The sequence below is a fragment of the Thamnophis elegans genome, chromosome 10 (assembly GCF_009769535.1).
Source record: "Thamnophis elegans isolate rThaEle1 chromosome 10, rThaEle1.pri, whole genome shotgun sequence".
In the NCBI taxonomy this organism is placed as follows: Eukaryota; Metazoa; Chordata; class Lepidosauria; order Squamata; family Colubridae; genus Thamnophis; species Thamnophis elegans.
The window spans coordinates 65,435,279-65,459,910 of record NC_045550.1 but is presented as its reverse complement, the minus strand read 5'-3'; the positions used below and the strand labels follow the sequence as shown (position 1 = coordinate 65,459,910).

Below are 24,632 nucleotides of genomic sequence, written 5' to 3'. Positions count from 1 at the left end.
TCTGATGATGAGCGTTTCTCACACTTAGGACGGTGGCAGCATTCCCCATGGTCACATGATCAGAATCCAGACACTTGGCCACTGACTTGTATTTATGACGGTTGGAGCGTCCTGGGGTCACGTGATCACTTTTTGCGACCTCCTGGCAAGCAAAGTCAATGGGAAGCTGGACTGAAAATTTTTAGCAACCAGTTCTCTGCCCGGTTGCTGGGAAGTGTGGCGTTGTGGGGGGGGCGTGGTCTACTCGGCCTCCTGCACCATGGCCGGTTTGGGGGATCTGGAGGCTTTCCTCAAGTCTCTAGGAGGGCGCCGGGCTCTGGAGCCTCCCCGGAGGCCAGAAACAGGCCTGTTTCCAGACTTCCGAAAAGCCCATTATTCACCTTCCCAGAGCCTCCGCTCGGGCCCTGCACTTACCTGCCATGATAAACTCCTGGGAGGGGTGGGCAGGGCCAGCCACTCCTTCCAACTACTAGTTCGGCGAACCAGATGTAAAAATTAGCATCCAGTCCAAACCGGCTGAATCCGACCCCTGGCCCTGACCTACCTTTACTGTACTGGATGGCCATGGCTATGATTGTACTCAGCAGCAGAACCGCCACGAAGAGGGAAATCACCCAGAAGACCAACTTCAGATGGATTTGGGAGCCAAGGCGACTCAGCAGGAGGCCATCCCCTTTCCGGAAGCCCACCTTGAAGAAGAGACAAGAATCAAAGAGGAAACAGAAAAGAAGCGGGAGATGGAATATATCAAAGTACCAGTCTGTCAGGGGCGGGCTTCTGCTCTAGCTAAGATTCTGTGCAGTTCGGAGAACCCCCAAATCCCACTCCTGGCTGCCCCCCTGCCCCTCCCAGGAGTCCCCACACAGCCTGTTTTGGATGCAGGTAAATGCAGGGCACGCACAGAGGTTTGGGGAGGTGCGGAAAACTGGCCTACCGGAAGTTCGGGATGGGGTGGATTGCTGCTGGCATTACTGCTGGTTCGGTACGTGCAAAAATTCTGTTCCCAGCTGTTCCCTTGCCTCACTGCTGTCTAGCACCTGATCACTGCCAGACAGCCTTGGCCCCCTCTCTGCCTCCGACGCAAAGCCCTCGTCCGAGCCTTCCCCAGCCTCCAGGACTGGCCCTTGCTCCCCCCCAAACTCTTCACTGTCTGACTCTGCTGCCAGCTCTGCTGGCCGCTGGTGGACCACGCCCATTACCTAGTTAGGGTCATGAAACGTGTGCAAGAAAACAACCAAGCTCAGAGAGCATCAAAGACCCCTCGTTTCAACCCTGAGCTACAAATATTCTCCTTTATGGATGATAAGTGTGAAAAACGGCCATAAGTCACTTTTTTTCAGTGCCATTGTAACTTTCAAAGGTGACTAAATGATGTATTTTAAGTCAAGGATTACTTGTATCTCTTTGCTCTAAAATCAGGAACTGCTTCTTATCCTTAGCGAAATTCTAGATTGCAATTTTAAAGTTCAAGCGATTTGTCCTGTTGCCTTTCAATGGCTTATCGCAAACCCCGTGTTTTAAAGGGCAACGAAGGCCTGATGTTTAGCTTCCTTTTTAATCATGTCACACCGAACTCAGCTGCATCAGAAATGAATCTTCTGCCACTGGCAGTCCAGAATGACGTCTTCCCCATAAAAACAATTCTTGCTCGTCTCCCCAAATAGGAATAAAGTCAGAGTTGTAAATCTCAAGTGCAATTTGTTGGCTTCAGTGAAGGCTTGGAGCAAAGCTCGTATCCTTTATGCAAGCTTCGTTGGAACCAGCTGCTCCCAACTCTTTCTCCTCAATGTCCATTCATGTTTTGCAAGCTTTAACGCTGCAATTATATGTAGGCAGTCCAGACAACGCTGGGTTTATTACAATTATTTCACACAAATAATTGTGTTACCAAGCAGCATCAGATACGTGTCAACCCTGAAGCCAACCTGACCATGGCCATCTTGGAAATTTCAGGGTTGTCGCACTGGAGCTGAGGGATAGGGAGGGAGAGGGGGGGATTAGAGATAGCTGGGATTTTGTAGCCAAAACAAAATACTTCCTCTTGGGAACCAAGGACATTTTCACACCTGGTCAGAGGGAGGCGGAGCGATGCCACCAGGCAACAAGACAGCACTGTGATTGGACCATGTGACTGATTGTTTTGGGGAAGTGACAAACCACATGAACCTTCAGAGTTGGTGTTCACCGGATCTGTGCCACTAAATTTCCAGTAAAGCTATTCTTTGAGGAATCTACCTGCCTCAGAGTTTTGCTTAATATATGGATCTATTACTTGGAACCCTGGCATTCTGAAAAGAAACAGGGTGTGTAAAGATCGCATGGCAGCCTCTCAGGCTGGAGTCGAATCCACGAAAGGTCACAAATGTTATTTTTCTTTATGTACATTGAGAGCATAATGCCAAAAGACAAATTCCTTGTGTGTCCAATCACACTTGGCCAATAAAGAATTCTATTCTGTTCTGTTCTGTTCTATTCTAAATAATCCTCAGCTTATGACCACAATGGTGTGGTGGCCTGCCAGTAGCCAGCAGAACTGGCAGCAGATTCGGACAGTGAGGAGGTTGGGGAGGAACCTGGGCCAATCCTGGAGTCTGGGGAAGGCTCTGATAAGGGCTCTGTGTCGGAGGCTGAGAGGGGGCCAGAGCCGTATGCCAATTATCAGCTGCCTTCAGAGTCAGACATCAGTGAGGCAGACGAACAGCTGGATCCTGTTCCCAGTGTGGGCAAGCACAGAACTGCCAGACAAAGGGAACAGCTAAGGAACAAGGGCCGATTTAGGAGTAAAGGCACAGGTGGACGGTGAATGGCCCCTCCCAGAGGGAATAAAAGAGGGGTGAAAGGGGAGTGGAGTTTGCAGGAGACAATTAGTTCATTCCTGCATTCTTGCCAGGTATTGCAGCATCTTAAAGATACCAGCCTGGCCACTCTCCAAGCCTGATAAAGATCGGTAATTGTGAACTATCTTGAAAGACTATGGGCCGGGACTTTGCTGGAGAGGAATTCACTGTCAATTAAATAAAAGGGGTTTATCGCTTCATGCTGCTGGGGAAGCCTCGGTCAGAACAAATGGAGCATAAGATTTCCAACACTAAGCAAAATAGTTGAAGTGACCTGTGTCCTATTTCGTGACCTCTTTCCCATGGCTGTTAAGTGAATTGCCACAGTTGTTATATGAATCGTGCAGTCAATGGCTCCTCGCATTGATTTTGCTGCTGGGTGGAAAGCAGCTGAGAAGGTCACACATGGGAACCCCCAGGACACTGCAACCCTCATAAATACATGCCAGTTGCCAAGTGCCCCAATTCTGATCACGCGACCAAGGCAAATGCTGCAACGGCCGTTAATGGGAAAATTAATCATCCATAGCTTTTTTTCAGTACCCGTTGCCACCTCGAATGGTCGCTAAGTGAATGGTTGTAAGTTGAGAGCTTCCTGTACCTCTCACCGTTCACCCTACCTCTACGCTGTCCGGAGATGTGTTGCTCCCATCCCCAGTGGCATCCAGCACTTCGTCCTCTTGAAACATGGCTCGCTTATACTCCGTCATCTGAAGAGAGGGGAAAAATGGGGAAAAATAATTCTGCGGTTGGAAGACACGAGAGAAAACGCCAGGCGGTCCTCGGCGTACGACGTTCCTATCAGTTCGCACCAGTTCGGTAGAACCGGTTCGTCAAATCTACCGAACTGGTTAGAAGAGGTTCCACCAGTGGACCCGGAAAGCAGGCCACACCTACAGAAGAGGTTCCAAAATTTTTTGAAACCCACCACTGATAGACACACACACACACACACACACACACACACAGAGAGACTCACACAGAGAGAGAAAGAGAAAGAAAGGAAGAAATAAAAAAAGAAAAAAAGAAAAAGTGAGAGAGAGATGAAAGAAAAAAAGGAAAAAGGGACAGAGACACAAAAGGAAGGAAAGAGAGAGAGAGAGAGAAAGAAAGAAAACACATGGCCGGCAAGCCACTCCCACAAGTCACATGGCCGGCAAGCCACTCCCACAAAGGAGGCCACACCCACAGAGTAGGTTCGAAAAGTTTTTGAAACCCACCACTGGTACGACCACAATGGAGCCCAGTGTCAGGGTTCCAAGTAACAACCGCAACAAAAGACCACTCCGAGGCTTGAGGAGGAGCCAATGTCACGACAACACAACGTGCGGTCTCGACAATTCGAGACCGCTGTTGACACTTTTGCCACTGGATGGTCCAGCAGGACCTAAACCATCCCGGAGAGACAGTGATCAGGAAGACAAAGCCTTGCTGGTCTCAGGGACACCGCAAAGTCCCTGATTGACGCAAGGGAAGCGCTTCAAGCCGGCGACAAACAGGCAGCTCCCAGGCTGATGAAGTCGGAGACAGCTCCGGAAGGAAGGAAGTGAAAGTGAGTCCATCGGATGAGGGGTTTTTTTTACTCTGAGAAAGATTGCCCAAAGAAACTTTTTTTTAAAAGATAAATTAGTCCTTTAAGTAAAAGAATAAAGCGGCAAATTTAATTCTAATTGGACTGCCTTGGAAAGTTTTTGTTTTTTCTTGTAACGATATTTGTGGATTGAAGTGATTGTAACTGAGAAAGCCCAAATCTGAAAGCTTCCAAGTTTTCCAAACCCAAAATAACCTCCAAGTCCCTGCCCAGCACCCATATGTCCATCACATGGGCCAATCAGGCCCCATCCAAAACTGGAGATGCCTCCCAATCGCACCATCACAGCTGCAGGGCAAGATGGCCTTGTCTCTCTGAGAAAGGAATGTTATTTTGACTATATATCTCCCATACTCCGTATAATCCCCCCTCCCATTTTCCCACAACATTGAATGTGGCAGGCCGGAAGGCCCAAGATAACAACAGTGTTACTAACTTAACAGCTGCCGGGTGTTCACTTAACAACTGTGTTGAGGAAGGTTGCAACAGAGGAAAAATTCACAAATGTCTCTCTTAGCAATGGAAATTTTGGGTTCGATTGTGGTCGTAAGTTGAGGACGACCTCTAGCGGGGATAAAAATGCCAAATCCAGTCTAAGAATCTGGCTGGCTGTGCGACCAACCCTAATAGTAATAAATTCCTGAAACTGTTGCTCTTTCTAGGGTTAACTGAGAGAACGGCCATGTTTTTCTCCAGTGCGAAGGAATCGTCACGTTTCCATCCAGGGATGATTCTGCGCAGCTTTTCCAGACATGAGAATGCGGAGAAGAAAAGGAGAATGCAAAGGTCCGACTTCTGCCTAATGTCCTTTTGGAAACACAGATTCTATTTCAGGAATGGCAGTTCTAAGTCTGCAAGAGGAAGAAGGGAAGAGAAGGACAGGATGGACAGGATGACCAGCAGCGAGATAGGCAGCAAGATAGGCAGACTCCATTGTATTGTATTGTATTGTATTGTATTTGGTTTATTTGTATGCCGCCCTTCTCCAGGAGGGACTCAGGATGGCGAACAACTCAGGGGGCAAAGGGAACATAAACAACAGTACACATAATTAAAATACACAAAAATCACACAGCCATACCAGTCGAGAGGGGAGGGGAACTCATCAACCCCAGGCCTGCCGACACAGCCAGGTTTTAACAGCTTTTCGGAAGGCCTGGAGAGAGGTGAGGGTCCGGATCTCTGTGGGGAGTTCGTTCCAAAGGGCCGGAACCGCCACAGAGAAGGCCCTCCCCCAGGTCGTAGCCAGATGGCATTGGCTGGTGGATGGAACCCGGAGGAGGCTGACCCTGTGAGATCTGACGGGTCTTTGGGAGGTAATTGGCAGCAGGCGGTCTCTCAAGTACCCAGATCCAATACCATGAAGGGCTTTAAAAGTTACGACTAGCACTTTGAAACGTATCTGGAGACCGATCGGTAGCCAGTGCAGCTCGCGGAGGATAGGTGTAATGTCGGTGTACCGAGGTGCACCCACAATCGCTCACGCGGCTGCATTCTGGACGAGTTGAAGTCTCCAAATACTCTTCAAAGGCTGCCCCATGTAGAGCGCATTGGCGAAGGGAGATTGGAAAGAGGAGCTTCGGGAATCGATCGTCCCGGAGAAAAATCTATGGGGTCGCTAGGAGTCTAAAGCAATTTCCTGGCACACCATTCGTTTGGAAAAAAATTCTATGGGAGAGGTCGTTGGGGCACCCGGTCCCCCATTCCTTGGCCTGTGTGGCCAATGATATTGCAAGGAATATTTTCACCTTGTTTTAAAAAAATAAATAATGCATGCTACAGTTCTATTTTCTTTATGGAACATGCATGCACTTTAAAACAACAACAAGAGTCTTCTAATGTGGGAAAAGCAGTAACTGGTACTCCTCACAATCATGGGTTTAGCAACCAAAATTGCAAAGGGAGGGAGGGGGGAGATGGGAATGAGAAGGAGGGAGGGAGGGAAGAAGGAAGGAAGGAATGAGGGAGGGAGGAAGGGAGGGAGGGAGAGGAGGGAGAAAGGAAGGAGAAGAAGAGAGGCAAAAAAGGAAGAGAGAGGGAGGAAGAGATGGAAATGAGGAGGGGGAGGAGGGAGGGAGGAGGGAGGGAGATGGGAATGAGAAGGAGGGAAGGAGGGAGGATAGAAGGAAGGAAAAGAAGGGAGAAGGTAAGGAGAAGGAAAGAGGAAGAGAAGGAAGGGGGAAGAGGGAGGGAGGAAGAGATGGGAATGAGGAGGGAGGGAGGAAGGAAGCAAAGAAGGAAGAGTTGGGAATGAAAAGGAGGGGGAGGGAGAAGGGAAGGAAGAGTTGGGAATGAGAAGGAGGGAGGGAGGGGGGTGGGTATAAGAGGAGGGAGGGAGGAAGGGAGGAAGAAATGGGAATGAGAAGAAGGGAGAGAGGGAGGGGGAGGGAGGAAGAGATGGGAATGAGAAGGAGGGAGGGAGGAAGGGAGGAAGGAAGGAAAGAAGGGATGGAAATGAGAAGGAGGGAGGGAGGAAGGGATGGGAATGAGGAGGGATGGAGGGATGGAGAAAGGAAGGACGGAGGGAGATGGGAATGAGAGGAAGGAAGGAAGGAAGGAAGGAAAGAAAGAAAGAAGATTTCAGGAAGCCTGGTTGAAGGCAGAACAGGCAAATGTGGGACTCATTTTGGCTTGCATAGGGATTCATTCACTGTATGTAAGTCAATCAATTTCCATAGGAAGGAGGTTCAGAAAAAAACACCCTTATTCTTTTTTATGAAGAGGAGCCATCGAATCACCCCTCCCTCTTTCTTAAAAATCCCTTGCTCCTTCTGCACAATTTCCCTCTCCATGCCCCTCTCCCAATCTTTTAATTCTTGTAACCTAGTGGAAGACCAAGAAGTCCCCCCCCTTTAAAACAAGACAGCAACGGATCTCTAAATGTGCTGCGTGTTTTAATCATTATCTCAACCTCTGGCCTGGTGATTCTCCCTCCGCTGGTGCAGTTCCTATATTTAGAAAGGATTACGTGCTCCGATTCCTTGCGCTGATCTGCCCAAGCTGGTTTGTCAGACAGAAATCATCCAGGATAGATTTGGGAGTCAAGCTATTCATTCAGTTTTGGTCGCCGTGATGTAAAAAAGATGTTGAGACTCTGAAAAGAGTGTCTGGTTTTCTTAAGTCTCTTCTCTCTACATTCCCTTCAAGCAGAATTTATAACTAAATTCCACATCCAGGATAGATTTGGTGTGTCCCTCGGTTACTAAGCATAGTACACAACATTGTCTGCTACAACATCCTACCTGTCAACAACTCCTTCAGCTTCAACCTCAATAATACATGGACAAATAATAGATACAAACTCAAGATAAATTACTCCAAACTCGATTGCAGAAAATAAGACTTCAGCAACAGGGCGGTCAACGCCTGGAATGCTCTACCTATGGAGCATTGTGTCAAGCAGAGAGTTGATAAACTGCCTCCTAAATTACCCTTAAGGTAGTTTTTCTATTCCCTGCTATGTTATAATTTAATTTCTCTTGTCAGTCTCTGGAAGAGTTCTTCAAATTCTTTGTGGAAGCATTATTCTGTGATTTTAAGAAACCTGTAAAAAGTCCTTGACTTGCCACCACTACAGTGGTGGGTTTCAAAAATTTTTAGAACCTCTTCTGTAGGTGTGGCCTGCTTTGTGGGAGTGGCTTTCCAGCCATGTGACTGGGTGGGAGTGGCTTGGCAGTCATGTGACTGGGTGGCCATGGCCTCACTTAACAACACTCTTGTTTAGCAACCAAAATGTTGGCTCAGAAACTCTGGCATTTGAAGCACGCAAGTCTTAAAGCTGTCAAGTTACAAGACCTTTGCACCCCTAACCCTTTAAGACTTGTGGACTTCAACTCCCAGAATTCCTCCTTCAGTCATGTTGGCTCAGGAACTCTGGCTTGAAATGTGCAAGTCTTAAAGCTGTCAAGTTACAAGACCCTTGCACCCCTAACCCTTTAGAAAAAAAAACCAGGGGTGTTCAAACTTGACAGCTTTAAGACTTGTGGACTTCAACTCCCAGAATTCCTCCTCCAGTCATGCTGGCTCAGGAATTCTGGCATTGAAATGTGCAAGTCTTAAAGCTGGCAAGTCACAAGACCCTTGCACCCCTAACCCTTTAGAAAAAAAAACCCCAGGGGTGTTCAAACTTGACAGCTTTAAGACTTTAAGGTTTAGATAGGACTCTTAAAGGCAGGTGGGGCAATTGGTGAGCCAGCCAATCAGTGAGAAGTGGGTGGGGCAAGCGTGGTGCAGATGGGTGGGGGGAAGGAGCTGGAACCGGTTCTAAACGGCACTGTAGATTTGTGGAACCTCTTCTATAGAAGAGGTTAGAACTGGCAGGAACCCACGCTTGCCAGTTTGCCTACCGTCCCTGCCCTACTGTCCCCATTTATTCGTATTCATTTCGTGTAGTCAAAATCATGTTTATACTTATATATGTCATCTAATACATGCTTGACGAAATAAATAAACAAATAAAAATACTAATGCTAATGGATGTGAACCATTTCCTGGGAGCGCACGGAATGAGTAGACAGAGAAAGTTAAGATGATCTGGTACAGCCAGATCCTCTTAATGCAGGGCATCCTTAATACATTTTGCCTCTTCTTGACTAACCTGAGAGCTTGAGCAAGATAAAAGAAGAGGAGGAGGAGGAGGGAGACACTTTCCTGACAGAACCTTAAGAAAAAGAAGTGAAAATGCACAATAGTGACACCAGGAATCCCAATCGGCAGTACTCCAAACAACCGAAATGTGCGGTAAATGCAGCCATATGTCCGAAGAACGAGAGAGAATTTCAGAATAGCAGAGTTGGAAGGGACCTTGGAGGTCTTCTAGTCCAACTCCTTGCTCAAGCTGGAGATCCTATATATCCGTGATGGCGAACCAAAGGAACACAAGAATCAGGAAACATGCAGGTAGGAAATCGTTAGCATGTAGCCAGCATGTGGTACAGCCCATCGAGAGGGGCAAGGCTGCCTCCTCGTGAGTAATCGGGCTGACCTTCTCTGCTTCTGCCTTTCCTCCACCCTATGTGTTCTTGGATCAGGTGCAGAAGGCGGTTCCTCTTCCTCTTCACCAACCGGCTGCAGCGGCGTGCTTTCACCACCCGAAGCCTCGGAGCGTCCTGCTACAGCTGTGCTTCAGCCAAATCCCTCTCCATAGATTGCTTGGAGCCATTGACCAACTCCTTTCCTGATGTGCCACGACTGGTTCAGCCTCCTCTGAAATGACATCCCGAGAGGCGTCTGGGGGAGTCATAGTGTGTATTGTCCTTCCTATGTTTTCAAAGTCAAAGGAAGTATCGTTGTGATGGTTAGTCTGCCTCTAGATCTATGAATTGGAAGTCTGTTCCTGAACTTCTGGTTTGCCCGTAGGACCATTTTTTTGCACTCCAGAAGCTTCAGGGGCTTCTCCATAGGGCCTCCAGGGGAGTGGGGGGGCTGTTTTCACCCTCCCAAGGCTCCTATAAAGCCTCTGGAGCCTGGGGAGGGTGAAAAAAACATGCAAAAAATGGGGGGGGGCACGTCTGTCATACATGCATGCGCGCTGGGGGGGTCACGCATTGCATTATGAGTGCAGCACGCCCATGCACGACCCACCTGCGCTCCGCCCGCTTATGGCACATGAGCCAAAAAAGCTTCGCAGTCGATGGCCTAGACTTTCTACATAGCCACAAACCGCCGAAGTTGAATCCCTCTCGAATTCCGTTGGCCCTTAACCTAACGCTGAGTTAGCGCTAAGTGTTAGTTGCGTAGATTCTTGTGCACAGGCATTATTGGCAATAAAATTCACAAGCGCAGGCCTGATCTTTCGGTCCTGATCTTTCGTGCCTGACCTTTTCTCTCATTTCCCTGCTCCTTGTTCCTAGCAGATAGTATAGAAATTATTTATTGGCCAAGTGTGATTGGACACACACACACAAGGAATTTGTCTTCGGTGCATAAGCTCTCATGTATATATAGTATGCTTTGCCAGCCAACAGATCTGGTCTTCACACGCGTGCTTCATTTCTCATAGTAATGGGTCACCAACACGCTCAACTTTTCCCTTTGTCTTCTTGCAAGGTACAGCGGCTTCCATTCAGGGATCCACTATTCTGCTTCCTGGTCTTCTGTATCGCTTTTCACGGGGGTTTTTTGAAGCCTTTTTTTTCATGCCTGTTGACATCCTGACTGCTGCTCTTGAATACATCCGTGATGCGTAATACCTTTTATTTTGCTCCTCCGTTTCATTGTGTTTCTTACGACAATTGCGATGCCTTCAGCTTCCACTGGTAGAGATGATCAATATTTCTCCTTTTCCTTCACTGAATTATGAAGATGTACTGGTGGAATTGAGGGGGCTGGAGGCTAAAACATACGGAGAACGGATGCAGGAATTGGGTTTGGCTAGTCTAGTGAAAAGAAGGACCTTGGGTGACAAGACAACAGTGTTCCAATATTCGAGGGGTTGCCACAAAACAGAGGGAGTCAAGCTATTCATTCAGTTTTGGTCGCCGTGATGTAAAAAAGATGTTGAGACTCTGAAAAGAGCGTCTGGTTTTCTTAAGTCTCTTCTCTCTACATTCCCTTCAAGCAGAATTTATAACTAAATTCCACACCATAAAGCATGGGTCGGCAACCTGTGGCTCTGGAACCGCATGTGGCTCTTTCATCCCTCTGCTGCAGCTCCCTGTTGCCAGTCGGCTCCACAATTGATAAGGCTTTCAGTTAGGATAGGTAGAAGAAAAAGGACACCGTGCTAGGAGGAGACTCTATGGTGGGGGAACTGGAGTTCCAGTCGGCAGAAGAAAAAGGATGCTGCACTAGGAGGAGACTCTATGGTGGAGGAACTGGAGTTCCAGTCAGCAGAAGAAAAAGGATGCTGCACTAGGAGGAGACTCTATGGTGGGGGAACTGGAGTTCCAGTCAGCAGAAGAAAAAGGATGCTGCACTAGGAGGAGACTCTATGGTGGAGGAACTGGAGTTCCAGTCAGCAAAAGAAAAAGGATGCTGCACTAGGAGGAGACTCTATGGTGGGGGAACTGGAGTTCCAGTCAGCAGAAGAAAAAGGATGCTGCACTAGGAGGAGACTCTATGGTGGGGAAACCAGACTTCCGGTCGGGTCCAGAATTGAAAGGGGGGGGCTTCCGGTTAGGACTTTTGTGGCTCTTTGAGAGTTTAAAAATTGCCTGCCCGTGCCCGAAAGATACTCTTTCAAAAGGCAACTGGACTTCGTTCTTCCTTGAAGATTTTTCACTTCTTATCCAAGAAGCTTCTTCAGTTCTGTCCCCCGAGACCGTTTTGAAGAACTGAAGAAGCTTCTTGGATTGAGAAGCAAAACGTCTTCAAGGAAAAATAAAATCCAGTTGCCTTTTGAAGCAGCACCTTTGGGACAACCATCCCTGGATGACTGGGAATCTCCATAGACATTTATATTCCACATTTTTGACCAACTCTCCGAATTATGTTGGACCCTACTTGGAATTCTGAACGCACACAATTTTTTTCTTGACTGTTTTATTGCCTCCTCAATGCTAGTTCAATAAGCTTGCTTCTCTTTCTTGGATGCCTGTACCTCACTGAATTATTTATTGGTATTTAAGTATTATTTCCTAATTTTGGTGGTTTTGATCAATCCCTTCCCACCCTGCTTTTTCCTGGCTTAGATATATAACCAACCTATGCCGTAAAGATCAGAGGAGGTATTCAGATAGTTCTAACTGGTTCTGGGGAACTGGTAAGGGACATTTTGAGTAGCTCAGAGAACTGGCAAATACCACCTCTGGCTGGCCCCGCCCCCATCTATTCTCTGCCTCCCGAGTCCCAGCTGATCGGCTGGGTTTTCTTTTGTTGCCCTGCCCAGGAGAACGGAGCTGGAAAGCAGGTTAGTGAGGTGGGGTGGGAATGGAGACTTTGCAGTATCCTTCCCCCGGAGTGAGGAGGAAATGGGGATTTTACAGTATCCTTTCCCTGGAGTGGAGAAGGAATGCGGATTTTACAGTATCCTTCCCCTGGAATGGAGAGGGAATGAGGATTTTGTAGTAACCTTCCCCTGGAGTAGGGAGGGAATGGAGATTTTACAGTATCCTTCCCCTGGAGTGAGGAGGAAATGGGGATATTGAAGTATCCTTCCCCTGGAGTGAGGAGGAAATGAGGATTTTGCAGTATCCTTCCCCTGGAATAGGGAGAGAATGGGGATTTTGCAGTATCCTTCCCCTGGAATAGGGAGAGAATGCGGATTTTACAGTATCCTTCCCCTGGAGTGGGGAGGGAATGGAGATTTTAGAGTATCCTTGCCCTGGAATGGAGTGGGAATGAGGATTTTGCAGTATCCTTCCCCTGGAGTAGGGAGGGAATTGAGATTTTACAGTATCCTTGCCCTGGAATGGAGAGGGAATGAGGATTTTGCAGTATCCTTCCCCTGGAGTAGGGAGGGAATGGAGATTTTACAGTATCCTTCCCCTGGAGTGAGGAGGAAATGGGGATATTGAAGTATCCTTCCCCTGGAGTGAGGAGGAAATGAGGATTTTGCAGTATCCTTCCCCTGGAATAGGGAGAGAATGGGGATTTTGCAGTATCCTTCCCCTGGAATAGGGAGAGAATGCGGATTTTACAGTATCCTTCCCCTGGAGTGGGGAGGGAATGGAGATTTTAGAGTATCCTTGCCCTGGAATGGAGTGGGAATGAGGATTTTGCAGTATCCTTCCCCTGGAGTAGGGAGGGAATTGAGATTTTACAGTATCCTTGCCCTGGAATGGAGAGGGAATGAGGATTTTGCAGTATCCTTCCCCTGGAGTAGGGAGGGAATTGAGATTTTACAGTATCCTTGCCCTGGAATGGAGAGGGAATGAGGATTTTGCAGTATCCTTCCCCTGGAGTGGGGAGGGAATGTAGATTTTAGAGTATCCTTGCCCTGGAATGGAGTGGGAATGAGGATTTTGCAGTATCCTTCCCCTGGAGTAGGGAGGGAATTGAGATTTTACAGTATCCTTCCCCTGGAATGGAGAGGGAATGAGGATTTTACAGTATCCTTCCCCTGGAATGGAGAGGGAATGAGGATTTTACAGTATCCTTCCCCTGGAGTGGGGAGGGAATGGAGATTTTAGAGTATCCTTCCCCTGGAGTGGGGAGGGAATGAGGATTTTGCAGTATCCTTCCCCTGGAGTAGGGAGGGAATGGGGATTTTGCAGTATCCTTCCCCCTGGAGTGGAGAGGAAATGGAGATTTTACAGTATCCTTCCGCTGCCAGGCCCACCAAGCCACGTCTCCCAAGCCATGCCCACAGAACCGGTAGTAAAAAAAATCTGAATCCCACCACTGGTAAAGATCCTTTGACACATGGCTTCCTCATAAGTGCTTACTGTGTGTTGCTGTTATGAGACCTATTACACATTCCATAAAAAATAATGAGAAAGAACTGTGCTCATAAAGTACAGAGTCCCTGAAGCTCATACAGTAAAGCTCAAAGTATGGGAAATAAATGAGATGAGCTTCTACTTTGAGTACAGGAAGAGAAATGGAGTTTAATGGTATAATGGAGACTTGGTGAATGACATCCATCAGGGACGCAGAAAGCATTTTGCTGTTCCCCAGATGGCTCTTCCCCCCCCCCCTCTGAGAATGTCTTGATCTGCTGTTCTGGGAGTCTTTGTCATTTTCTAGAAATAAAGTGAATTAGCTTAGAGATGCTTCAGAGATAATTTGGGTTAAAAAAAACTAGAATGAATATTAGTAGGGGCCTGGTATTACTCATGCAAAGGAGGAGGGGGGGAGGAAGTGAAGGAAGAGGAGGGGGAGGAGGAAGAGGAGGAGAAGAGGAGGAGGAGAAGAAGAAGAGGAGGAGGAGGAAGAGGAGGAAGAGGAGGAGGAGAAGGAGGAGGAGAAGAGGAGGAGGAGAAAGAGGAAGAGGAGGAAGAGGAGAAGGATAAGGAGAAGGAGGAGGAGGAGGAGGAGAAGGGGGAGGAGCATGAGAAGGAGGAGGAGGAGGAGGAGGAGGAGAAGAGGAGGAGGAAGAGGAGGAGGAGAAGGAGGAGAAAGAGGAGGAAGATAAGGAGAAGGAGGAGGAAAAGGAGAAGGAGGAGGAGCATGAGAAGGAGGAGGAGAAGGAGGAGGAGAAGAAGAGGAGGAGGAGGAAGAGGAGGAGGAAGAGAAGGAGGATAAGGAGAAGAGGAGGAGGAGAAAGAGGAGGAGGATAGGGAGAAGGAGGAGCATGAGAAGGAGGAGGAGAAGGAGGAGGAGGAAGAGGAGGAGGTGGAGAAGGAGGAGAAGAGGAGGAGAAAGAGGAAGAAGAGGCGGGGAAGGAGGAGGAGAAGGAGGAGGAGGAGCATAAGAAGGAGGAGGAGAAGGAGGAGGAGGAGGAGAAGTAGAGGAGGAGGAGGTAGAGGAGGAGGAGAAGGAGGAGAAGAGGAGGAGGAGAAAGAGGAAGAGGAGGAAGAGGAGGAAGAGGAGGAGGAGAAGGAGAAGAAGGAGGAGAAGAAGAGGAGGAGGAGGAAGAGGAGGAGGAGGAAGAGGAGGAAAAGGAGGAGGAGAAGGAGAAAGAGGAGGAAAAGGAGAAGGAGAAGAAGAAGAGCGAGAATAAAAAACTGACATGACCATTTTTCACACTAATGCCCATTTGCGGCATGATTTACATTCGGGATTCTTGACCCCTGACTCCCATTTATGATCGTGGCAGCGTGTCCAGGGTCCCCTGATTCCCCTTTGCGACCTCCGTGACCAGCAAAGTTGAGGGGGAAGCCAGATTCATTTAACAACCGTGTTACCCGTGTAAGAATGGCAGCGATTCACTTAACGGACATGGTGAGAAAAGCCATAAAAGGGAGCAAAGGAATTTGTCACTTAGCAACATCAATGTTGGGCTCAATTGGGGGTGTACTTGGAGGACGATTGTGGCTTTCCAAGAAAACAAAGATACGTCACTCAGCAGGATATCCACAATGAACTTAACTGACCCGGAAAGGTTTGAGAAGATACCCCAACTTGTCAGAATGCAACACTGGGAGAACTACTCATGGCCTGAAAAATTGAAATCCTGCACTATTTATTGTTGTTAGTTGCGAAGTCCTGTCCAACCCATCACGACCGCATGGACAACGTTCCTCCAGTCCTTCCAGTCCTCTATCATCCTCTGGAGTCCATTTAAGCTCACACCTACTGCTTTGGTGATCCATCCATCCACCTCATTCTCTGTCGTCCCCTTCTTCTTTTGCCCTCAATCTTTCCCAGCATGAGGCTCTTCTCCAGGGAGTCCCTCCTTCTCATTAGGTAGTATTTGAGTTTCAGAAGATGATAGATAGATAGATAGATAGATAGATAGATAGATAGATAGATAGATAGATAGATAGATAGATACTGTAGAGATAGATAGATAGATAGATAGATAGATAGATAGATAGATAGATGATAGATAGATAGATAGATAGATAGATAGATAGATAGATAGATAGATAGATAGCTTCAGTGACTCCATCCAGCCACCTCATTCTCTGTTGTCCCCTTCTTCTTTTGCCCTCCATCTTTTCCAGCATGAGGCTCTTCTCCAGGGAGTCCTTCCTTCTCATTAGGTGAACAAAATCTTTGAGTTTCCTCTTCAGGATCTGGCCTTCTAAAGAGCAGTCAGGGTTGATCTCCTCTAAGACTGACCGGTTGGATGGCCTTGCAGTCCAAGGGACTCGCAGGAGTCTTCTCCAGCACCAGAGTTCAAAGGCCTCCATTCTTTGGTGCTCAGCCTTCCTTATGGTCAAACCTTCACAGCCATCCATTGCGACTGGGAAAACCAGTCTATTTATTAAGCCTTCATAACGAAGCTTTCTTAGCCTCTAAAAAAAAGCAGCCACCACACCGTGGGCCCTGCTGGTTCCTAGGCTTTCATCTTGTGATCACTACTTTCCACTCTTCTCTCTGGAGGAAACATGAGGGCACAGGAAAGCAGGGAAAGCAAGAAAAACAGCAGAATCTCAAGATATCAAATGACATCGTTTTATAAACAGCTCCAAGGGCTGCAAAACACAGTTCGTTCAGCACCTCTCCCGTTCCAGCAAAAATCTGATGCTACAAGAAAAGAAAATAGAATAGAATAATAAGAGTTGAGAGGGACTTTGAAAGTCTTCTAGTCCAGCGGTCACCAACTGGTGTTCCATGGACCACTGGTGGTCCGTGAGAAAATGTCGGTGGTCTGCAGAAAAATGATTTGCATTTTTTATATTGCACTAAATCCGGGGTCCTCAAACTACGGCCCCTGGGCCGGATACGTGCAATGGACGCTTGTTTTGCTGCAGACAGTCTCCCCCTTCGGGGGTTTTTGTGTGGGTCGGAGGGGTCCAGAAATTCCGACTTGGGGGTCTGCTTCAGCCTCCTGGTGTGGGGCTTTGGGCGAAGGCTGGAGGGAAGCGCCACTGGGGAGAAGAACCGGAGGGCCTCGTTCCAGTGGGGCTGCATCATGGCCTGGAACTGGCTGACCATCTGTCAGCCCTTCTTCATTCAAAAATCAGGAAAGAAAACGACAGGACTCCATTGGTAGAAATCAAGTGTACTTTTACTAATTATAAATGAATAGAAGTGAAGCTAAGCTAAGTCTGAATATTTAGGCGCGAAAGCGAAGAATATATTGTATAATTCATTCCCCTCCCCTTGGCATCCCATGAACAGTCCAATCATAATTCTCCCAATTGTCAGGTGTGAGATAACTTCGAAAGGCATCACCAGGATGGAATGCTGGTTCCGTTGGCCTTGGCGGGAAACTCCCCTCCTCCACATGCGCAGTAAGGTGGACAGTTCAAAATCTAGAATCTTCCTCCAGCACAACAATGAGTCCCCTCCCAAACCCTTGTGACCTCAAGACTGGACTACTGCAACGTGCTCTACATGGGGCTAGTCCTTGAAGAGCATTCGGAGACTTCAGCTTGTCCAGAATGCAGCCGCGCGAGCGATCGTGGGTGCACCTCGGTACACCCACGTTACACCTATCCTCCGCGAGCTGCACTGGCTGCCTATTGGTCTTCGGATACGTTTCAAGGTGCTAGTCATCACTTATAAAGCCCTTCATGGTATCGGACCTGGGTACTTGAGAGACCGCCTGCTGCCAATTACCTCCAACAGACCGATTAGGTCCCACAGATTAGGCCTCCTCCGAATTCCATCCACTGGCCAATGCCGATTGGCTACCACCCGGAGGAGGGCCTTCTCTGTGGCTGCTCCGGCCCTCTGGAACGAGCTCCCCGTGGAGATTCGGACCCTCACCACCCTCCAGGCTTTCCGCAAAGCCCTTAAAACCTGGCTGTTCCGACAGGCCTGGGGCTAATGAGTTCCCATCCCCGCTCGAATTGTGTGGCTGTTGATTGTTTTTAAATTGTTGTGTTGTTTGTCCGTTGTCTTTTTTTCCTGTTTGTATCCCCCCCTCCCCTTACTTGGTTTGTGAGCCGCTCTGAGTCCCTCTGGGAATAGGGCGGCATAGAAATACAATAAAATCAAAATCAAAATCAAATACCATGCCCCCCCCTCCCTGTTTCAAAGGCAGCCGAAGCAGCAGCAAAGCGGAGGCTGACACCATCTCAGCCCGCTGAGCCTCCAGGTGCCGGTACCTGACCTTGCACTCCCGCAGGTCTTCCCTCTGCTTGGAAAGCCCATGCTCCTAGTCCTCAGTGAGGTGCTTCTGCTGAGCTTCCTTCTCGGTCAGATCCAATTTGAACCGAGCTGTTTTGCCAACTCTTTCTCGTGGTGGCTGCTTATCTCCAGCAACTGCTTCCTGTTGGGGCCCTAAGGAGCCCAGGCAGGGAGGGGAGGAGTGGCGAGTAGAGGCTGGCAAGGCACCTCTTGATATGAGTGACATTGAGTTGGCCACGCCCACCCATTCACCTAGTCACGCCCACCCAGGCGGTCATTAGGCAGATCATATTAGTGGTCCGCAGGATGTAAAATTATGAATTTAATGGTCCCTGAGGTCTGAAAAGTTGGTGCCCTCTGTTCTAGTCCAACCCCCTGCTCAGGCAGAAAACCCTACGCCACTTCAGACAGTTAAAGGCAATCCCTGACATACATTTATGGATCATTCACAGTTATGACAGCACGGGGGGGGGGGAACCCAGCTGTAGGAAGTTTTCACACTTCCATCCCCATGATCAACATTCGGACACTGGGCAACCAATTAGCCTTTACGACGGTTGCAATGTCTTGAGATTGTGCGATTTCTCTTTTGGGATCGACTGACAAGCAAAGTCAAGGGGGAAGCCAGATTTACTTAACAACCCTGTCACTAACAACTGCAGCAATTCACTTAAAAACTGGGGCAAGGAAGGCCGTAACATGGGGCAAAATTCCCGTAACAACTGTCTCGCTTGGCAGTAGAAATTTTGAGCTCAGTCGTGGTCTTAAGTCGAGGACCACGGGTATACCTTTAGTATAGGAGAGTAGAAAGGGCTGTGCAAATAACCTTGAGGAACAGGAAAAAGAACCATAGCCAAGTCAATGCTCAGATAAGAGAAATTTGAGTCCAAAGTGAAAGGGCAACCAGAAAAAGCATCTCAGCATGCTGACTGCGGAAATTCTGAGAGTTGAAATCCATACATCCCAAAATCGTTGAGGTTGAGAAACACCAATCTGGTCAACCTGCTCCAAGGCTGACAGAAGAATGAATCAGGGTGTCAGGCCTAGAAGCCATCTTTTGCCTTGGACCTTCCTGCCCTCCACATTTTCTACTATGGGAAAATGGGAGGGGGGATTATATGGTGTATGGGAGACATATAGTCAAAATAACTAGGCCTCCTCCGAATTCCATCCGCCGGCCAGTGTCGACTGGCGACTCCCCGGAGGAGAGCCTTCTCTGTGGCTGCTCCGACCCTCTGGAACGAACTCCCCATGGAGATTCGAACCCTCACCACCCTCCAGGCCTTCCGCAAAGCCCTTAAAACCTGGCTGTTCTGACAGGCCTGGGGCTAAAGAACCGTTGCCCCTGCCTCGAATGGTATGATTGTTGTGTGTTTTTAAATCATGTATTGTTTTTGTGTTGTGTTAATTTGTCTGTATCCCCCCTTCCCTGGTTTGAGTTGTGAGCCGCCCTGAGTCCCCCTTCGGGGGAAAAGGGCGGCATATAAATGAAATAAACATTCATTCAAACATTCAAACATTCCTTTCCCAGAGAGTCAAGGACATCTTGCCCTGTACCTGGAGTGGTGTGACTGGGAGGTATCTTCAGTTGGGAGGGTGCCTGATTGGGCCATTTGATGGACATGTGGCTCAGGAGTGTGTTGCTGCCAGTTTTACTACCGGTTTGCAACCCACCCGCGGGTGCATGCACTCTTCAATGCAAATTGTTCTTCACGCATGTGCAAAACAATTTACAGTGGACTGCGCATGCGCAGTCACTAAAAACCAACATGGCAGCAGCCCAGCGGTGGTGAGGGCACTGGTTCGGGGGCATGGCAGGGTTGAATCACTGCTGGTTCTGTGACCCAGGCCTGAATTCCATTACCGGTTCGGCTGAACCGGGCCAAAATGGGAGCAACCCACCTCTGATGTGGGTGTTGGGCAGGGACTTGGACTTTCTTTCGGATGGGGAAAACTCGGAAGCTTTCAGATTTGGGTTTTCCCAGATGTGCCAATAGGGCATCTCTAATAAAATGGAACTTTGAGGAACTTTAAGCCTCGGAGTCTTTCTTGGAACCCTGACACTGGGCTCCTTTGAAGGATTCTTCAACACAGGTACTCCTCAACTTACAACAGTTCATGTAGGGACCATCCGAAGTTACACTGAAAAAAAAAAGATCATTTTTCACATTTATAAGCCTTGCAGCATCCCATCACATGATCAAAATTCAGGTGCTTGGCAACTGACTCATCTTAATGACGGTTGCAATGCCTTGGGATCTTGGCATCCCCTTTTGCGACATTCCAACAAGGAAAGCCAATAAGGGAGCCAGGTTCACTTAACAGACGTGTTAGTAACTTAACAACCGCAGTGATTCACTTAACAACTGTGACAAGAAAGGCCTTAACATGAGCAAAAGTCACTTAACAACTGTGGCAAGAAAGGTCGTAAAAAGGTGCAAAATTCACTTATCAACTGTCTCGCTTAGAAATGTTTGGGCTCCGTTGTGGTTGTAAGTTGAGGACTACCTATAATTGTAACTGAAGGTTAAACTGTGGAATCCTTGGTTCTCTCTCTGGTGGTTTTCTTGCAGACGTCTCATCACCCTACTAGATAACACCATCAGTGCTGATGTTATTACCTAGTTTGGTAATGTAACGTTTGCTGGGAATTGCCCAAGTGTCAATAGGACTCACCACCAATCGGTGCTGATGATGTTACCTAGTTTGTTAATGAAACGTCTAGAAGGAAACCACCAAGCTCAGAGAGCACCAAGGACTCCATGTGCTGGGAATTTCCCAAGTCGGTGGTGGGATGCTGCTGCTTTAACAGCCGGTTCGGTCAGCATGTGTTTTGCACACAAGTGCGCTTTGCACACAAGTGTGCTTTGCGCACTCGCAGAGAACTGGAAATGGAGCACTTAGAAGCTCAACTGCTTTCCTTCCAAGTCAGCAATGGTAAGTAAAACAGCGGGGGGGGGGGATCAACTGTGCCATGCGATTGAGATGAGCTAGAAAGCAGGAAATAAAGGAGAGGATAGAGGAGAGGCGGGTGGGCGGGGCCAGCTGATTGTCAGAGCCAACTGGTTCACCCAAACCAGTCCGAAACGGCTGAGTACCACCTCTGGCCCAAGTGCATTTTTTTCAAACTAAGTTTTTTTTATTTTTTGGTACATATTTAAAATTCTTTTATAAACAGAGTGTTGTCCGGTTTTCCCCCTTTAACATTTTCACATATAGATAATTCATTTTGCATTGTATTTCCATTTCCCGCTTTAGCCGTGTCATTTTCTTCCCATATTTTCCAACTTTAAATTTTTATGTATATACATAACGCATGTCATTTTTTAAACATCCCTTTTTTAAATAAACCATGCTAAAAGATGCACGAGCAACATTAAAAGGTAATAAAGGGCCAGAAAAATTGTTGAAACACAAAGGAAAAGGAGTTAGGAGAGGAACTGGCAAGGAACACAGATGAGAAGGAAAAAAAATTAACAGTGTAGAAAAAGAAACAAAAAATAAAAACCAGTTAGACGAATCTATGGCACAGGACTTTTTTTGCCCTATGGAGCCTTCAGGGAAGCCTCCTGAAGGCTCCGGAGCGCTAAAACTGGCCCTACGAGCAAACTGGAAGTACGTTCCTGAACTTCCGGTTTGCCAATATGGCTGTATTTTGCGCTCCGGAGGCTTCAGGGAAGCTCCTGAAGCCTCTGGAGGGCCCCCAGAAGGGTGGGGAAGGCTGTTTTTGCTCTTCCTAGGCTCCTATAAAGCCTCTGGAGCCTGGGGAGGGTGAAAAAAGCACGCCAAAAATAGGGTGGGAGTGCTGGTCGTGTGCACATCCGCGCTGGGGTCATGCGCATAGCATTATGGGCGTGGCACGCCCGCACACGAACCCCCCTGCGCTCCCCCTACTTTTGGCACGCAAACCACAAAAGGTTGGCCATCACTGAGATAGCAATAGCAGTTAGACTTATATACCACTTCATAGGGCTTTCAGCCCTCTCTAAGCGGTTTACAGAGTCAGCATATTGCCCCCACAGTCTGGGTCCTCATTTCACCCACCTCGGAAGGATGGAAGGCTGAGTCGACCTTGAGCCGGTGAGATTAGAACCGCTGAACTGCAGATAACAGTCAGCTGAAGTGGCCTGCAGTACTGCACCCTAACCACTGCGCCACCTCAGCTCATACACAATGCGATTGAGATTTACAGAGGCATAGATAGAGCAGAGAGGAAAAAAGGGAAATGATATCCAGCAAAGAAATTAGCTAAAAATAAAGAGAGAAATAGTGGGAAGCGAAAAAGAAAAACCATGGGGAGAGTTATTCCAAAATAAAATATCAAAAAGTGAAAGAAAAGATCCAGAAGAAAAGAAAGAATACATATAAAAAGAAGAAAAAGAAAAGGAAAAAAAAACCAGGAACAGGGGATTAGTAAAATAAAATGAAATACGTGAATCATGGTAATGGTATTGGTGTATTTCTAAAGGGATAAAAAAATCTGGCACAAGTGTTCATAAGACTCAGCAGCAATCGGTGCTGATGATGTTACCTAACTTGGTTATGAAACGTCTGCAAGGAAACACCAAGCTCAGAGAGCCCCAAGGACTCTCTACCCCCTGGGAATTTCCCGAGTGGTCAATAGGAGTCCCCAGCAACCAACCATGTCTTCAAAACCTTCTATATACCCTATTTTTCAGAGTAAAAAATGGTGAAAATCTGGGTGCGTCTTATACACTGAATATAGCATTTTTTGCCTCCTGAAACCCCCCCCTTTCATCAAAACAGTCATGCATAGGCTTTAGGAGGCTTTCAGAGAGCTCCTGGGGGCTGGGGAGGGCAAAAATGAGCAAAAAATGGCCCAATTTTTTGCTCAATTTTGCCCTCCCAGCCCCCAGGAGCACTCTATAAGCCTCCTAAAGGCTATCCATGCCCCCTTTTTTTGATTAAAAAACGGGCTCGTTTTTGCAAAAAACAGCTTTTTTCCTCATTTTTGCTCCCCCCCCCCCCGCAGGAGCGTTCTACAAGCCTCCTAAGGGCTATTCATGCCCTTTTGGGGGGAAATGGGTCGTTTGGGGGAGGTTTGCAGAGTGCAGAAACTTTATTTTTAATTTGCCTCTTCAAAACCTTGGTACGTCTTATACTCCGGTGCGTCTTATACGCCGAAAAATTTGGTAATTCTACCAGTCTTTTGCGATGTTAAAAAAAAAACTGATTCAAAGGCCGCTTTATTATCTCCCTCCACCAACCTCTTCTTGACGCCGCCGTTTCTCATTTGCAGAAATGGTCGGATTGCTTTGCAGACAGAATTGGCCTTTCATGCGCGTCTCTTCTTTCAGCGCTTGGCTATTCAAAACCTGCCTCTCGCCCTTCCTCGCATGACGGCTCGTCCGTCTCCATTCATTCTTCTCCTTTTCTGCCTCCCACCTGAATTTGAGAATAAGTTCTTCCCATCCTTCTCTGCCTGGCTGTTTGCGAAGCCCGCATTGGCACAGTTCACCGCCTTTAGCAATCTGGGAGGTTTTATTGGGTTGGCTCCCCATATATTTTATAAAAGAGACTTTATTATTCTTATTTATTTTCTTAGTGAATCTTCTGGGTTTTTTTTAAACCGAGGCCAGCAGCTCAGTTAAAAACCCAGAAGATTCACTAAAAAAAAAGGAATAAAACTTTCAATCTCAAAGATGGAAAGAACAGTTTGTGCTGTTAATGCTGCATATCAAGTGACTTATGTTTCCTACTTTCAGGTACAGGTAGTTCTTGATTTTCGGCCATAATTGGGACTGGAACTTCTATTGCTAACCAGTCTAGCTGTTAGCTGAGTTACATTGGGTGCTATGATCTTCCTTGCCACCATGGTCAAGCAATGAACTGGCTGACAAATGGTACTCAACGCAGAGGTGAAATTCATTTTTTTTTACCCCTGGCTCTATGGGCGTGGCTTGGTGGGCGTGGTGGGGCTTGGTGGGTGTAGCTTGGTGGGCATGGGAGGGGATGGATACTGCAAAATCTCCATTCCGTCCCCACTCCAGAGGAAGGATACTGTAAAAACCCCATTCCCCCCCCACTCCAGAGGAAGAATACTATAAAATCCCCATTCCCTCCACATTCTAGGGGAAGGATATTGCAAAATCACCCATTCCCTCCCCACTCCAGGGGAAGATTACTGCAAAATCTCCATTCTGTCCCCACTCCAGGGACGGATACTGTAAAATCCCCATTCCCTCCACACTCCAGGGGAAAGATACTGCAAAATCCCCATTACGTCCCCACTCTAGAGGAAGGATATTGTAAAATCCCCATTTCCACCCCACTCCAGGGAAGGATACTATAAAATCCCCATTCCCTCCTCATTCTAGGGGAAGGATACTGCAAAACCTCCATTCCCAGGGGAAGGATACTGCAAAATCTCAATTCCCACCCCATTCTGTTGCCAGCCAGAGGTGAGATTTGCCGGTTCTCTGAACTACTTAAAATTTCCGCTACCAGTTCTCCGAACTAATCAAAATTTCCGCTCAGGTTCTCCAGAACCTGTCAGAACCTGCTGGATTTTACCCCTGACTCAATGAGTCGTCCTTATTGGGTCTAGGTCTACATGGAGAGAAGTAAGCAGGGGGTACCACCACAAGGTTCCATCTTAGGCCCAGATATCTTCAATA

At 47.7% G+C, this 24,632-nt stretch overlaps 1 protein-coding gene across 2 annotated transcripts in view; it reads right to left on the bottom strand.

The window, feature by feature from the left end:
• The window catches only part of ECE2 (endothelin converting enzyme 2), a 54,693-nt gene extending 51,143 nt beyond the window's left edge, over positions 1–3,550 (bottom strand). The window contains exons 1-2 of one of the 2 annotated variants that reach the window (XM_032225522.1): positions 3,458–3,550; positions 545–689 (exon numbers count right to left, since the gene is read on the bottom strand). In XM_032225522.1, the coding sequence (XP_032081413.1) occupies positions 545–689; positions 3,458–3,547 (235 nt within the window). In that variant the 5' untranslated portion in view covers positions 3,548–3,550. Of the gene's footprint in view, positions 1–544; positions 690–1,749; positions 1,795–3,457 lie in introns of those variants that run through there. The other variant, XM_032225521.1, reaches the window with a different exon arrangement.
• Between the last annotated feature and the right edge of the window lie 21,082 nt (positions 3,551–24,632).